General features: G+C 47.8%; 1 protein-coding gene across 5 annotated transcripts in view; it reads right to left on the minus strand.

Moving 5' to 3' along the window:
- Positions 1–14,224, minus strand: part of FAM78B (family with sequence similarity 78 member B) — an 88,800-nt gene that overhangs the window by 12,005 nt on the left and 62,571 nt on the right. For 4 of the 5 annotated variants that reach the window (XM_064593837.1, XM_045876830.3, XM_064593838.1 and 1 more), the window contains one exon: positions 12–1,497. In XM_064593837.1, the coding sequence (XP_064449907.1) occupies positions 975–1,497 (523 nt within the window). In that variant the 3' untranslated portion in view covers positions 12–974. Of the gene's footprint in view, positions 1–11; positions 1,498–14,224 lie in introns of those variants that run through there. The other variant, XR_010412181.1, reaches the window with a different exon arrangement.

The raw sequence follows: 14,224 nt of genomic DNA on the forward strand, positions 1-14,224 counted from the left end.
AGACACCAAAAGAATGAAAATAGTATTCTTATTTGTTAAAATGTTCTCGAAATCCTACATGGATTCCATGGTTTATAAACAATTATGCTTTTGTAAATTTAGGGCTGGTAACAGGAACAGGATAAGCAGCTGTAAACAAAATCACAATTAATGTTTCACCAAAAAACATGGTGAAGTCCCCAAATATCATAGCTTCTGCAGAATACAGGAACTGTCTATCCAAATACTGTGATTAAGGATACTCAGAACAATCAGATTTTGGAAAGAGGTGGGTAGATGGAAGCATCGAGGCACCATCTGTCTGTCCACATCAGAACCCCGGACAGTTCCCAGGAGGCTCCCCTTCAGAATGGAGTGAATATCAATATATCTCTAGTTCTCTAAGTGTACCTTTCATTCCACTGAGTATGTTGAAGATCTGATTGTCTACTAATAAATTCATAGGTATTAATTTGTAGTAACCACTTATTTCTCCTTCTCCCCATTCTCTTTACCGCCTGACTTTCATTCCACCCCCTTCCCCGAGCACCCTCCAGTCAGACAGTGGGACTCTCTGTCTTACAAACACCTGGTGTAGATGTTTTCACTCCCACTTCTAATTGGTTGGGAAGCAGCATTTGCCACAGGCACTGTTTAATTTTGTTTCCATCCCCTGCATCTCACAGGAAAGAAATGGTCAGTAGTTCAGATAAAAGAATCATCCTGGTCAGCTCCAAAATATGGCTACTTGCATGGTAATCACAGCAAGTCTGTCAAATCAGTGATTTCTTTATTCCTAAAAGGAAGGGACTTTTCCTAAGGATTATGGTTCTACCACCCAAGAAGCAGCCCTACTCTTCATAAGTGGCTGCAAATGCTGGCAAACCAAGTGGTCTGCTTTGGCTCAGAAACTCAGTTTGGCTCCTGCCACCCCTGGCAGCCTCACTGCGTGTCATAGCGTCATGTGCTCCACACACAGTCAGGCCAGTCTGCTTCTACTTAGGAGGGATCACAACCAGAGGTGGTCCTCGCTTGGGCCTCCACATGAGGACCTGGGCATCGTTGGCATTGGGTTTCACTAGTGCATTGGGGGGGATGGGTTCCATCCGGCTCAGGATCCGGGGCTGCTCCTGCTGAGTCCTGCCCACCAGCCGGGCCCGTTGCCCCAAGAGCTGAAGAGGGTCCACCTCAATGTCCACCCTCATCCTCCACTTGATGGTCTGTAGAATGATCTTCTCCTTTGTGGTGGTATTCATGGCCACCAGCCAGGTAGTGAAACTTTGGTCCCTCTTGATCCTTGTGAGCAGTGGCACATTGCTGTCACTCACTGGCACTGCCCACGTCACACTTGGGTAGAAGTTGTCATTCATGCTGACGGAGAACCTGGAGATCTTGTTGGTGGGACCAACCAGGGTCACAGTTTCTGTGGTGTTCCCGTACCAAGGGTAGCTCACCCCATCTGAGTCACTGATGGCTTTTACTCTCCCTTCCCTCAAGTCAGGTAGTTCCCAGCTTGACCTGGCAAAGCAGAAGAGATGCACAAGAAAAGAAGAGGCTGAATGAATTTTTCAAAAGCTGGAGAGGTGCCCACCACTTACTAACACTGTCAACTTGGGCAAAATGAGAAGTTCAGAGGGGAATTCAGGTCAAAGATCTATGCTGTGCTGCTTTGGGATTAAGTAGGGACAAATCAAAACAACACAAAGATTAAAAAGCAATACCAAAACAAGTTAAATAAAATCATAGCTGGTCCAACTGGAAACAGGAAGCTCAGAGAGGCATTTGTGAGCCCCACAGAGGCATCAACTAGTTGAGATGGTGGAATTGTAATCAGCTGGTTAGAGGCATTCCATTGCAAGAGCCACTTTCTCGGGAAGTATGAGTTTGTAAGGTTTGTTTGTTAGGAAGAGGTGGTGACAATTTGATGTACTTAGAGGGAAGTTTCAGGTGGAAAGGAGGGCAAAAGGAGGCAAACTTTCCCAGGAAATCACAGTAGTAGAATTTCTACTCAACAAAGAAAGTTGCTTAAATTCCAGTCATTGGCCAATCTAGCACTTGGCAAACACGTAGAAACTGATAACACAAGGAGATCATGGTCACCTTGGAAACCACCTCAATGTAAATGTTGTGCCATAGGCTGGCATACATAGTCTCTAATGTGCTGTTCTCCCACTGACTTCAGGTCCAGCCTGGAAGTCCAATTGCTTAGTTTAGCAAACCTGCCATTCTGGACACTTTGCTACTCCTCCTGGCTGCACCTGACTTTAGCCCATGTCTTAGCCCATGTCTCTCCCCTCTGCTCACCACTAACACCACCACCACCATCATCATCATACTGATACTTATTGAGCACTTGCTCTATTCCAACAACTGTGCTAAGTACTTTAACTATGTTATCTCAGTTAACGTTCAACATATTCCACAAGATAAATGAATTTCTATTTCCATTTTACACAGGAGAGGGTGGAGTTTTAAAGATGTTAAACACCAAGGGTTCTACAGTTTGTAAGAGGTGGAATTGGGAATCATCTGCCTCCAGAGTCTATGCTTTTGACCACTATATTTTACCACCTCCTGGTTCTGGAGATAGCCAGAGTGGAGGAGACTCGGGCTGTCCAGTGTGATTGCAGCTCCCAGAACAGCCACGGGGAGCTGGACTGAACCCAAATAGAAGTAGAAGTTTAGTCAGCAGAGCCTGGCTATGCATTCTCCATATATCCACTGCTGGGACTGGGAATGAGTCTCAGTGGCAGTGCAGAAGAATTTAATAATTAAAAAAAAAAAATGAGATGCTCCACTCATCAGCTGAGACGTGGTAGCCTTGTTTGATATAAAGTTCCTCCTCTTATGAAGTGACAGAAGATCCTACAGGGCTTTATACGAATGGCTTAAGAGAGAGTTGCATTGTCAAGTTGATGCTAAAATGTCTCAGCATCCTTTACCGTCACATGGGGACATGGAGACACTAATTGCTGCCCCTGGCTGGCCTCCACAGCTCCCCCTGTGCTAGTCAGTCCCAGTCTGAAGAGAAGGGAAGGCAGGGCTGCCTGGGGAGGAGGTGGGCCCACAGCTGCAAGAACCTTTTCTCTTGTCTCCATGCCCCTGGTAACTGCTGGGCATAACTGAAATGTATCCTGATTGGCAGAGATGAAGAAGAGGAAATGCCCTCATGTAGAAAGTCAGAGAGAGCCCACTTTGCTGCACATGCTCATTGTAGCTGTGCTGACCAGTAGCTCTCCGTGATAATGCTACAGCTCCCCAATAATGCTACAGCCATTCCTTACTGTACAGAGGGGCATAAATGTTGTTTGAGTGGGATATAATCATATACGCATCGGAGGTCAGGTGAGACCCAATCTGCTTGTTGGGTTTATGAAATAGACACACTGGAGTCAGCTTCTTGCCCCCAGCCAAAGTGTGGAGACAATTATTAAGTCACCAGGCATTTACTTTCTGTGTTGCCTCAGCTCTGTTCTCCATTTAGGTTACAGTGACCAGGCCTGCTTTGGGTTCTTTTGGTTCCTTTGTGGGATGGGAGGACAAGCATTCTCAGCAGCAGAAAATTGTACTTGTTCTCCTGTCTAGGACACTGTGCCAACTGAGGCACATTGGTTGGGGAATTTTTCATTCTGGTTGATTCTTGGTTTTTGATTCTGTTGTAACACTGTCCTTTTCAGGACTCGCTATCTTGCTGGTCGATTAAGATATGTTGTCTACAGAGTCTTCACAGTTCATATTTTTGCCCTCACTTTCCTGCCTAGAGTTATGTGAGCAGACTTAAGCCCAGGGTTCTAGAGGTCAGTCATGTGAGAAATTTACAAAGCTTAGTTTGGTCCCAGATTTTCTGCAAACAGAGATAATACAATAAAGTTGCACTCTTGTGCCTGTCTTGGGAGAGAAGGAAGATACCCTTTTCTTGTAGGATTCTGTGGAATAGAGAAATAAAACAAGCTTCTTAATCATCACATCAAAACAAAGGCACCTGGCTGAGTGTAGCCAATGGGCGTGGTGACCTTGGGAGGCTGTGTACTCATCCATCCACATTGCTGTGACTTCTGACACTGCTCTATTGGAAATCCTTTGGGTCTGAGGCATGTTCTCTCCCACAGCCCCAGGGACTGAAGGACTCCATCATTAAGGGAAGGTTTGATTTTGGGTAGCCCCAAATTCATTATGACGAAGTCTAGTGGATACGTTTCTTTTTCAAAAATATCCTATCTTTCTTTCTTTCTTTCTTTTTTTTTTTTTTTTTTGCTTTCTAAGGTAGTGGCTCTTTTTCTTTTCCCCCAGGAAGAGTCATGCCTATACAACGCATGACTGGTTTATGTAGCTGATAAACTGGCTTTGGTAATGATTTTCTTTTTTTTTTTTTTTAAGAGTATTTATTTATTTACTTATTTGACACAGAGAGAGAGACAGACAGAGCACAAGCAGTGGGAGCAGCAGAGGGAGAGGGAGAAGCAGGCTCTCTGCTGTGCAGGGAGCCCAACGCAGGGCTCGATCCCAGGACCCTGGGATCATGACCTGAGCTGAAGGCAGACGCTTAACCACTGAGCCACCAGGTGCCCTGGTAATGGTTTTTAAAGAAGTCCCTGATAAATTCCAAGCGTGATAGTACCCTGGTGTCACTCTCTGACCATTTAAGAAGACTACTTTGAATGGGATGCTGGAGGCACTTCAAATTCCGTATGTCCCAAAGTGAATGCACCACCTACAGCATACACTTGGCCCTTTCCCCCTTCTCTGCCGGGGGTGACCCACTGCTCACCCAGTCTTCTAGGCCAGAAGTAAGGGTTATCTTTGGCTCTTCCTATGCCCTCCCCTAGACTGTTTGAGCTATTGCATCACTGAGTCCTATGAGTTTTGCTCCATAAGTGATGCTTGAATTTATCTCCTTTTCTCCATCCAGCTGTCACTGCCCTCATTTAAAGCCAAGCCCTTAGCATCTCCCACCTGGTCTACAGGGAATGGCATAACTGCCCTCTCTGCTTCCAATCCTGATCCCTTTCAAATTGATCTTTTAGCTGCACTGGTGTTCAAACACACAGACATGATTCTGTCCTTTTTACACCTAACACCCTTCAAAAGCATCATTGGCATCACCCACATGATAGGATTCAAGTTCCTTAATATATGGCCCTCCATGGTCTGGCCTCCCTACCTCCACACACCATGCTGTTTTAACCTCTTCCTTTTTGCTCATGCCATGTCCGCTGCCTAAAGCACTCTTTCCCCTGCTACAGTCTCACTGGATCTAATCACTCATCCTTTGAGATTCATTACATGCATCACCTCCTTCAGGAAGCCTTCTTTTCCATGCTCCCATGGATATATCCAGCTCTTTACAGCTCTCAGGTTATATTATAATTATTTGCTTATATGTCTGTTTTCCCCATTAGATTATGATTTCCTTGAGGCTTGGGATTGTGACTTATTTTTGAATCATTAGTATCTCACACATTGTTGGCATATAGTAGATCTTAATACATTTTTGTTGAAGGAATAAATATTTTATTTGAATCACTTTCATGCCTATCTACCTGGAGCTTGGTAGAGCACAACAAAGTGCTTTATCACAGTTTTACCTTTTATATATTCCCTCACCTTTAAAAAAAAGACTAACATCTACTATTCATGTATTCTATTATTAGAATAGCACCATGCTTAACACTGAAAGTTATTTATCCTTGAGGGGGAGGCAGACAAGCCACACACAAATAAAAATGAATGAACTGGTGAATATAAATGTATTTAGTGACTGTTCATGCCATTATATACCTACATACAAAAGTGAACGACACAGACTCCGAGTGATACAGGACGTTGGAGACATGGACATCCATGCTGGCTATAGGGGGAGAGCTTTGTGGAGGAAATGGGATATGAGCTGTGGAGAACAAAGAAAGGCACACCCTGGTGGGAGGTTCCAGCATGGGCAAACATGTAGCCTTAAGCATGAACATGGAGTGTCCAGGAAAGAGAGGGCACCTGGAAAGTAGAGACAAGGCTGGGTGGGCAGGGCAGAGTCAGTCTGTGAAGTAGCCTTTAATAATGGGCTTAGGCACTGGGCTTCATTCCAGGGGTGGCGGGACTTTTGAGCAGGAGATGATGTGCCAGGAAGAAGGATGATGTAAGAAGGAGAATTAGAGGGCCAATGGGAGGGAACCTGGATGTTTAGGAGCTTTTGCAACACTGTAGGTGATCTTTAATGAGGCTTCCAGCTAGGCTGGAAGGAATGGAGGGGAGGGGCTACGTATGGGAGATGCTACAAAAGTAGGTACTCTCTGGCTTGGTAACTGATTGCCTATCAGAGACAAAAAGAAGGGATAAAGTAAAATAACGAGAAGAGCCACATACAGTTGACTGTTGTGTGTATCTGTGTGTGTGTGTGTGTGTGTAAAATCGTTCTCAGAAGTAACAAGGTGTGGTCTCACTGCTTCTGACATTCCACACCCATCCCTGGACCCACCCACAGTGGTATTTCAGGGTGCAAAGCCCTGACTCCTCCATGAGGGAGTAAAGATGGAGTCATGTTTGTCTTTGCATCTTTCCCCAGAACATGGTGGCTGGCACAGGGAGCACACACGTGACTCCTGTTGCCCCTTTTGTCTCATGAGCTCTTCCTCACCATCCTTTGCTGATTCTGCTTCATTTCGCAACCCTTTACCTTTGGAAGGCGCCAGGTCTCAGTCTTTGGTCCTCTTCTCCTTTCTATCTACTCACATTCCCTTGGTGAATCCAGTCTCATGGCTATTAAGTACCATCTAATCCTGACAACTTCCAAATTTCTATCTCCAATCTGAATTGCTTCCCTGAGCTCCAGATCCATAGACCCAACTGCCCACCTGCCAACAACTTTGGAGTCACTCTTGACCACACTCTCACATTCCACGCACTATTGGCAAATCCTCTTGATGCCATCAAAATCTATCCAGAATTCATCTCCTGGCCATCCATCACCTCCATTGCCACTACCCTGATCCACGCTAGAGATGTCTCTCCTGGATTGCTGCCCTAGCCTCCTAGCCAGTCTCCTCCTTGCTAAAACCTCTGTTCTGCTGCCCTGGTCTATTTTCAACATGGCAGTCACAGTGATCTTGTGAAACAAATGTGAAATTATGTCAGTCCTCGACTCAAAATGATTCCACAGCTCCTAAGCCGCTCAGGAAAAGCCCAAGTTCCTAAAAGGACCTATGTGGCCCTACATGATCTGGCTCTCCATTTCCTCTCGGCCACCATCAACTTTTCTCTCCTTCTTTGCCCATTCTGGCCTCTGTGCTGCTCACTTATCTGAAGCATTCTTCCCTCAGGATCTTCAAGGCTTGCTGTCTTGCCTCCATTATTCCTGGCTCAAGTATCGTGTTCTCAGTGCAACCTTTCTTGTCAACCATATTTAAAATCACAACTTCCTGCCCCGGCACTCCCCATGCCCTGACTCTGCTTTATTTTTCTCCACTGTCTAATACACTATAGTACTTACTTTGCTTATGGTCTCCCTTCCTTCACCCTGCAACTCAAAGGTAACCCCAAAGAAGGCAGGGACTTACTTCCTGGTTTATTCACTGCCATATCTCCAGTACCTAGAACAGTGCCTGGCACATAGAAGGAGTTCAGAATCATTTGTTGAATAGGTAAGTATTGAAATGATCTTAAGTGAAAGATAGGAAGAGATTGAATTTCAACTGGGAGGTGCTGCTTTTGTGGAATTGCAGAGTTGGATCGAGAGCTTGGGAGAAAGTCAGGGCTAGAGGTGTAAATTTGGTAACTGTCTGCATGGAGAGGACTGGCTGATGGTGATGGTGAGACCACGGGGGATGAAAGAGACACCTTAGGAGGCTCGTTCAGATGGCCAAGAGACAAAGAGGAACGTACGAAGCAGAAGAGACAGCAAATGGGGACAACTCGCTTCCAGAGTCAAGAGAATTTCAGGAAGCCATCATTGCCAAAAGCCACATGAATTGAAGAAAGTGGGGTTGAGAAAAGACTATGAGATTTATTAATTATCAAGACAGCAGTGAAGATATGCTGGTGGAGGCCATCCTGTAAGGGGTTATGGAGGGAATGAGCAAGCACAAGAAAAAAACGGGAGTTCAGGTAATTCCTTCAAGAAGTTGGGCAACAAAGGGGAGGAGAGAGTGAGGTGGAGAGCTGGTTGGGCAGAGGAGCCGAGAGCAGAATTTCTGGAGCCAGGCTGCCTCAGCTTGTAAACCGAGTGCTACCACCTACTGGCTGTGTCAGTTAGGCAAGTCACTTGCCCACTCTGTACCAGTTCCCCCACCTACAAAATAGAACACAGTGATAGGATTTACTTGATGTACTTGGTGTGGACATTAAATGAGGTAATGAATGCACAGTATGTAGCACTGCATGTGGTACAAGTGAGATCTGACTTTAGGTGTTAGTAAGAAAGAGCAATGGGGGCAGTGTTGGGAAAGAAGGAAACTTAACAGCCACTGATCCTTCCATGGGAAAGCACCCGACAGCAACCATGTGAGGCAGATCTGATGATACGCAGGTCACACACAAGGAAAAGAAGCTCCAAGCAAACTGTGCAAAGTCCTACCAATGGGAAGGGCAGCACCAGAATCTGAAGTCAGTTCTCTCTGACCCCAAACCCTGCTTTCTCTCCTTCACCACACTTGTGGGAAAGCTCCTTAGTCTTAACCTTAACCTTAAATGAGTTCTTCATCTCATTTTTTCTCTTTGCACTCAGTGGTTTGGGTGTCAGTCCCAAGGTGACAGCTGGCTGGCCTCAGACAAGCTGCTCCTGTCAGCCTCAGGCTCCTAGTGGGTAAAATGGGAAGGAAAATAACTCCAGGCTCCTTACATATCAGAGCTGTTACAAGGATCAACTGGAGTGATGGAATGTGAGCAGACACTTTGTAAACTATAACAGGCTAGATCCACGTTAGTATCTCGTTCCCCTCCTTCTCCCACAACCCTCTCCTCACGGTGATAAACACAATGTTTTTATTTTAGACAATCAGTCTTTGACCCAAAGCTCACAGCTAATGGGCTCACCAATGGGGCTAATAATGAAAACATCGATTATTGCAACCGTCATGCTTTCTGCATCCCATTTTTAGAAGAAAAAGGCAAATCCCATTTAAAGAAGCTCATGTGAAGCATTTCATTCAAATAAGTGGTCCCTGGGTTGAGGTCCAGCTTCCAGCCAGTTCTCCCAGTGCCCACGAGGGGCAGAGCACCCTCTCTGAAGGAGCTGTACTTTGCTCCCCCGAAGCCTTGTGGTCACCAAGGGGATGGGAGGGCCAATAGCAGCATTCTTGAGGGCAGGGATAGGCCAGGTGTTCAGGGGCACTGCTGACACTGATGTCCCCTGATGGATGGGTGGTTTTAAGCCTGTTTCAAGCTCCCGGGGAGGCTTTGGGATCCAAGATGACACTGCCCCTCAGCCCAGGTGAGAGGAGCCCCTGCTTGTCCTTATGCTTTAAGGGACCCACTCTGGTATCTTCTGGCTATGCCATTTCACACTGAGCAAGGGGTCTGTGGGGCTAAGAAGACTTGCCCACCTGAAGGCTGTTCCCCTCCTTTTAGACCACAGTCTGGGTATCTGGGATCTCAGTATTCCCAGCCATATGGCCCCAAACGTGCCTCCAGGGTCAATGCAGGCCTTTTCCCTGTTCTGTCTTTCTAAGGGCAGTCTACTCCACCTGTGTGGGCCAAAGCTTGGCTGTTTGTTGGGGGTGCACATGGAGTTTGGACATATGTGTTAAGCATCCACACGCATATGTGTGATTATCTGTTATCTCTCAATATGGTAACAAGCCAAGGTGGGAAGAGGAGTGGGGCCAGCTGGGTGTCAGCTATTCTTGCGCTGCTACACTCTAGCACAGAATTTTGAGGAGTCCAGGAATTCTAAATCTGAACTTTGCTTTCTAGGTTGTTATAAAGGTGTAGATAGATCAGGGTAGGAGGGCAGAACTGATGTGATTTAGCACTTAGTCTGACTTACACCCTTAGCTTTCCATTAGTTGACTTAGAATTAAAATTAATATTTAGAAATATTTAGAAACTAATTAAAATTAATATGTGGGCCTTCATTTGTGTTCTCTCCTTGGACCCTACAAATGTTGGGGACAGGTGGAGATCTGGAGCCCCATGACTTCGGAACCCTGGACAGCCCCAAATCAGACTTCTCTTTTGGTTTGTGTGCTATTACTCACATCATTCAGTCTTAACATTTACAAAGTACTCTCAGAAATAGCTTTGCACCCACTTCTTACATCAATCTCATGAAGTGGGTATCATTCTACTTTCCATTACACAATAGGGAACTTGCTCAAGGTCATATAGCTAGCAATGGGCAGAGCTGAGTTGCAAATCGAGGATCAGATTCAAAATCACATGCTTTCCTCACAGTGACTCCCTGGTACTAAATTAGTGGTCCAAAGGCTCTGAAAAAATAATGATAATAGTCATGGGTGATATTAGCTGACAGACACTTGCTATCACCATACCAGTTGTTAAAATATTGAAACATTTTTTTAAACAACTGCTAAACAGACACCCTCCACCCTTCCCTCCTCTCTAGCTATGCAGGTTCCTGCCTAGGGCCCCGGATCTCTCCAAAATCCACCAACCAAAGGGTTAATGCAGGCAGGACAGGGGACCTCGGAGACCCCCGCTCAAGCTCCAAGGCTGGATATCAGCCCTGATCATATCAACGGCACTGCTCTGAGAGTCTGTGGTCTGCCCACCTCGCTGAGCCTGCTCCTACAGGAAATTGGCTGCTGTGTTAACTTCACTGCATTCTGATGCTGAGAAGGGGCTCCCGCCTTCTCTCTTCACCTTCATCGCTCAAACTGATGGCATTACCACTGGGGAGTGTGGAAAATTAAAGAGAATGTCATGTTTTCTGAGGATTCAGGCTTTTCTCCATCTAGTACTAGGACGAGCAATCAGTGCCACATCCCAGAGAGTCTGCGGCTCAGGGTCACTTCTGATTTGGCAAACGCAGTGCCCGGCACCTTCGAGTCCCTGAAGCCCCTCCACACGAGTTGCTGGAAGCAATAGCCCATGGCCGGTGGGTGAAGGGAGATGAGAGGAGGAAGAGAAGCCCCCTTCTAGGAACAGGCAGGGGCAGGGCTCAGGGCTGGGGAGAGGGCTGTGGTGGGTGGTGGGGGGAAACAGGAATTCAAAGCCGCTGCCCTGTGTCACCTGGTGAGTCCGGACGCCCACGGCCTCTAGGCAGCCTCTCAGCCTGTTCAGACACCAATCCCAGCCCTGGTGTGGCTCCCGAGTCTCAGATGGTTTGCACCATGATTACAGAGTAAGTTTTAAAATTAGGTTTTTCCTCATTCTGCACTGTTTATGTCAGACTCCAAGAAGCCTCCCACCTCCTCCTCCGCCCCTTCCTTTCTGACCACATCCTTTTTTCTTGGCACACAGGGAGGTATTTTTTCCCACAGCAGAAAAGACAATTTCCAGTGTTTTTAAAGAGCCTTCTGTGTTGGGAGAGGCTCCATGTTGAAGTGAAAGGCTTCTCTCGCGGCCACACTCATGTTCTGTTTAGACTGGGTTTCACTAGCATTAGAGACGCCTTCTTATTACGTATTTATCCTTCACGACTGGGGAGTCAGTTTCTCTGGCGGACCCCCTAGCCCAGCACGGTTCTCAGAGGCCTCTGCTGGCTTGTTTATATTTGACATGCCTGAGGTCTTGGGTCAGCGGCCAGTTTTCCGGGTCATGTCTGAGGATGGTTCACCTCCGACTCCAATTCTGAGCTTCTCGGAGCAAAGCGCCCTTCCCCACAGACAGCTGCAGACCGGGGCAGCGGAAACAGCGAGTGTCCTCACTCACACGTGTGGGGCAGTCACGCAGGCCCAGGCTGTGTCCCGAGGGAGCACGGTGTCTGCTGTCCGGGCACAGGCTCTGTGCTAGGCCCGGTGGGCGTCTGTGCCCAGCCTCCAGGGGCTCACCACCTACCTGCACTCAGAGGCTCCTCACCTCCTCCTGTCTTTGGAATGAGGGTTCCAATCCTCCTCCCAAAGGCAGCTCCAAGGACACAGCCTTGAGTTGTGCTGTGGTGCTAAGACCATCTGGCTGGTTCACAGGCGCCAAGGTCCAGAGTTGCACAAAGGTCGGTGTGAGCCCCCGTCCCCCGCACTGCCTCCCCAGGTCAACGGCAGCCACCCCTCAGCCTACTCAGCTCTGGTCCACAATGCTTCACACTCATGATTTGCAATCCTGTTACGTAACTCATCACTTCTTATTACAGAATAAATACAGTTTTTTTTTTTTAAAGTAGTTCTCTACACCCAACGTGGGGTTTGAACTCACACCCCAAGGTCAAGAATCACATGCTTTTCCAACTGAGCCAGCCAGGTGCCCCCAAAATAATTATTTTTTAGAATAAGAACAAAATAAAAATAAAGGGAAAGACCCATAATCTTGTGATCATAGGTAACTACTTTTAACATTTTGGTGTATCCATCCAATATGGATGGATAAAATTTCTCAGTTTTAACAAAGCATCTATCTGTAGTAGCAAAATTCCTAAATGAGAGGAAGAAAACACATGTCCACCTTCCCCCTCCTCTTGTCCCTCATTTGTCTGGCTTCTAGGGATGAAAGCAGACGATTCAGTTGACTACCATGGCTGGAGTGTGCAGCCCCACTCCCCCCCGTCCACCACCTGGCCCTTCCAGCCTCTTCCAGTGCCTTGGGGCGGAGCTCATGGACGGTGCTGTCACATGGAGGCACTCGTGCTGATGGCTGGTGGGATTTTCAGGGCCTCAAGGGGGGAAGAAATCTGATTTCAGAAGAAAGAAGTGCAGTGGGTATTCGCTTAGGATGAGCTTCTCCTCCCAGAACATAGGACCCCACCCAGTAGGTTTTCCCGGGCCTCCAAAGACACTGTGAGGACTCAGGCTGGCTGCCCTGGATCTAAGCTGGGCCTGGGGCCCCATTCACTCTCCCCTCTAGGCTTCCGGCATCTTCCTGATTGAGTCTCTGGTACCACCTGCAGCTGGGGAGCCACCACGGCTCCTGACAGGTGGTTCTGATCTGCTGGTCGTCATGCTTCCAACCTGTGCATTTGGGGTGGAAGGAAACGTGGCTCCCGCCTTCACCCCGCCTGGTCCCAGCCCCAAGCCAGCCTTCCCGGGAGCTCCTATGCTCTGGAATCCAGCTCCTGTGGTGATGACAGCCCTCTGACCCTCCCAACTCTTTCTTTGCATTTGTTCCTCCCGTTCTGTCACTGACTGGGGGGAGGCGTGGCTGGCTTATTTCTTTTTGTACTATTCAAGTGAGATTCCTCCTTTGGAATCTTTTGGTGGGTCCCTGGAGGAGGACACCTTGGGGCCCTCCCATTTCCCCAGCCTCGGGGAACGGACCGCTTGGCACTGCATGCTCTGCAGTCTCACTGACTGTTAGCCCAGAACATGTGCAGCTTTTACTGTTGTTTATAAAGACACAGCTGGTTTTCTGGGGGCTGAATCTAATGATGGCACATGCCTCTGATAGAGACGGGGAATCCTGAGGATGGCTGGCGGGGGGCCCCAGGCAGCCCCCAGGAGGAGATAGCCTCTCTGCCGTCCCACCCTGACCTCTGGACCTAATGCCGCTGGAGGCTGAGGCCGGAACTCTGGATTCTTCGTATTTGCTGGTCTAGGTAGTAGTTGTGATTTCTTCCCATCTGGTTTGGGAATCATTATGGGGGACAGTTCCTCAAGGTCAAGATCACATGATGGCTAAATCTTCCCCAAGATGAATAGGAAGTCACTAGATATTTACAATTGAATGAATGAATGAATGAATGAATGAACCAGAGCAGGAGTTTGGGGGCACCACCACCCACCAGAGTTGCCTGAGCCTCTCTGATCCCAGCCTGGGGAGGAGAGATTGCCACTTCCCAGTCCTGCCCACCCCATCAGCTAGCCCGACAGAACAGCCTACAGGGCTCAGGCCCCTTTGGGGGACCAGGACTGGGGAGGTAGGTAGAAAGGCCAACAGACCAGGGGAGAGGCTGAAAGACCCTGCTCTGGGCCACCAAGCCAAGGGTGGGACTCAGGAGTGACCCGAGGGTCTGGGTACCACGGGTGGGGGGTGTCAATGCAGGGTCTAGGGTGCAGGCTCCTTGGCCTCAGTGGTCTAGTGACTAGAAAATGAAGTCAAAGGTCTGTTTATTGGAGCAAGAACAAGACCAGAGGAGCCAGGCTGAGTGCAACAGCTATGGTGACAAGGCAGAAATCAAGGCAAACAGAGGGGACTCTCAGAAGTCAAG

Source organism: Mirounga angustirostris, unplaced genomic scaffold (assembly GCF_029215605.1).
Source record: "Mirounga angustirostris isolate CCGP_5_RB_7025 unplaced genomic scaffold, mMirAng1.0.hap1 SCAF_6, whole genome shotgun sequence".
Classification (NCBI taxonomy): Eukaryota; Metazoa; Chordata; class Mammalia; order Carnivora; family Phocidae; genus Mirounga; species Mirounga angustirostris.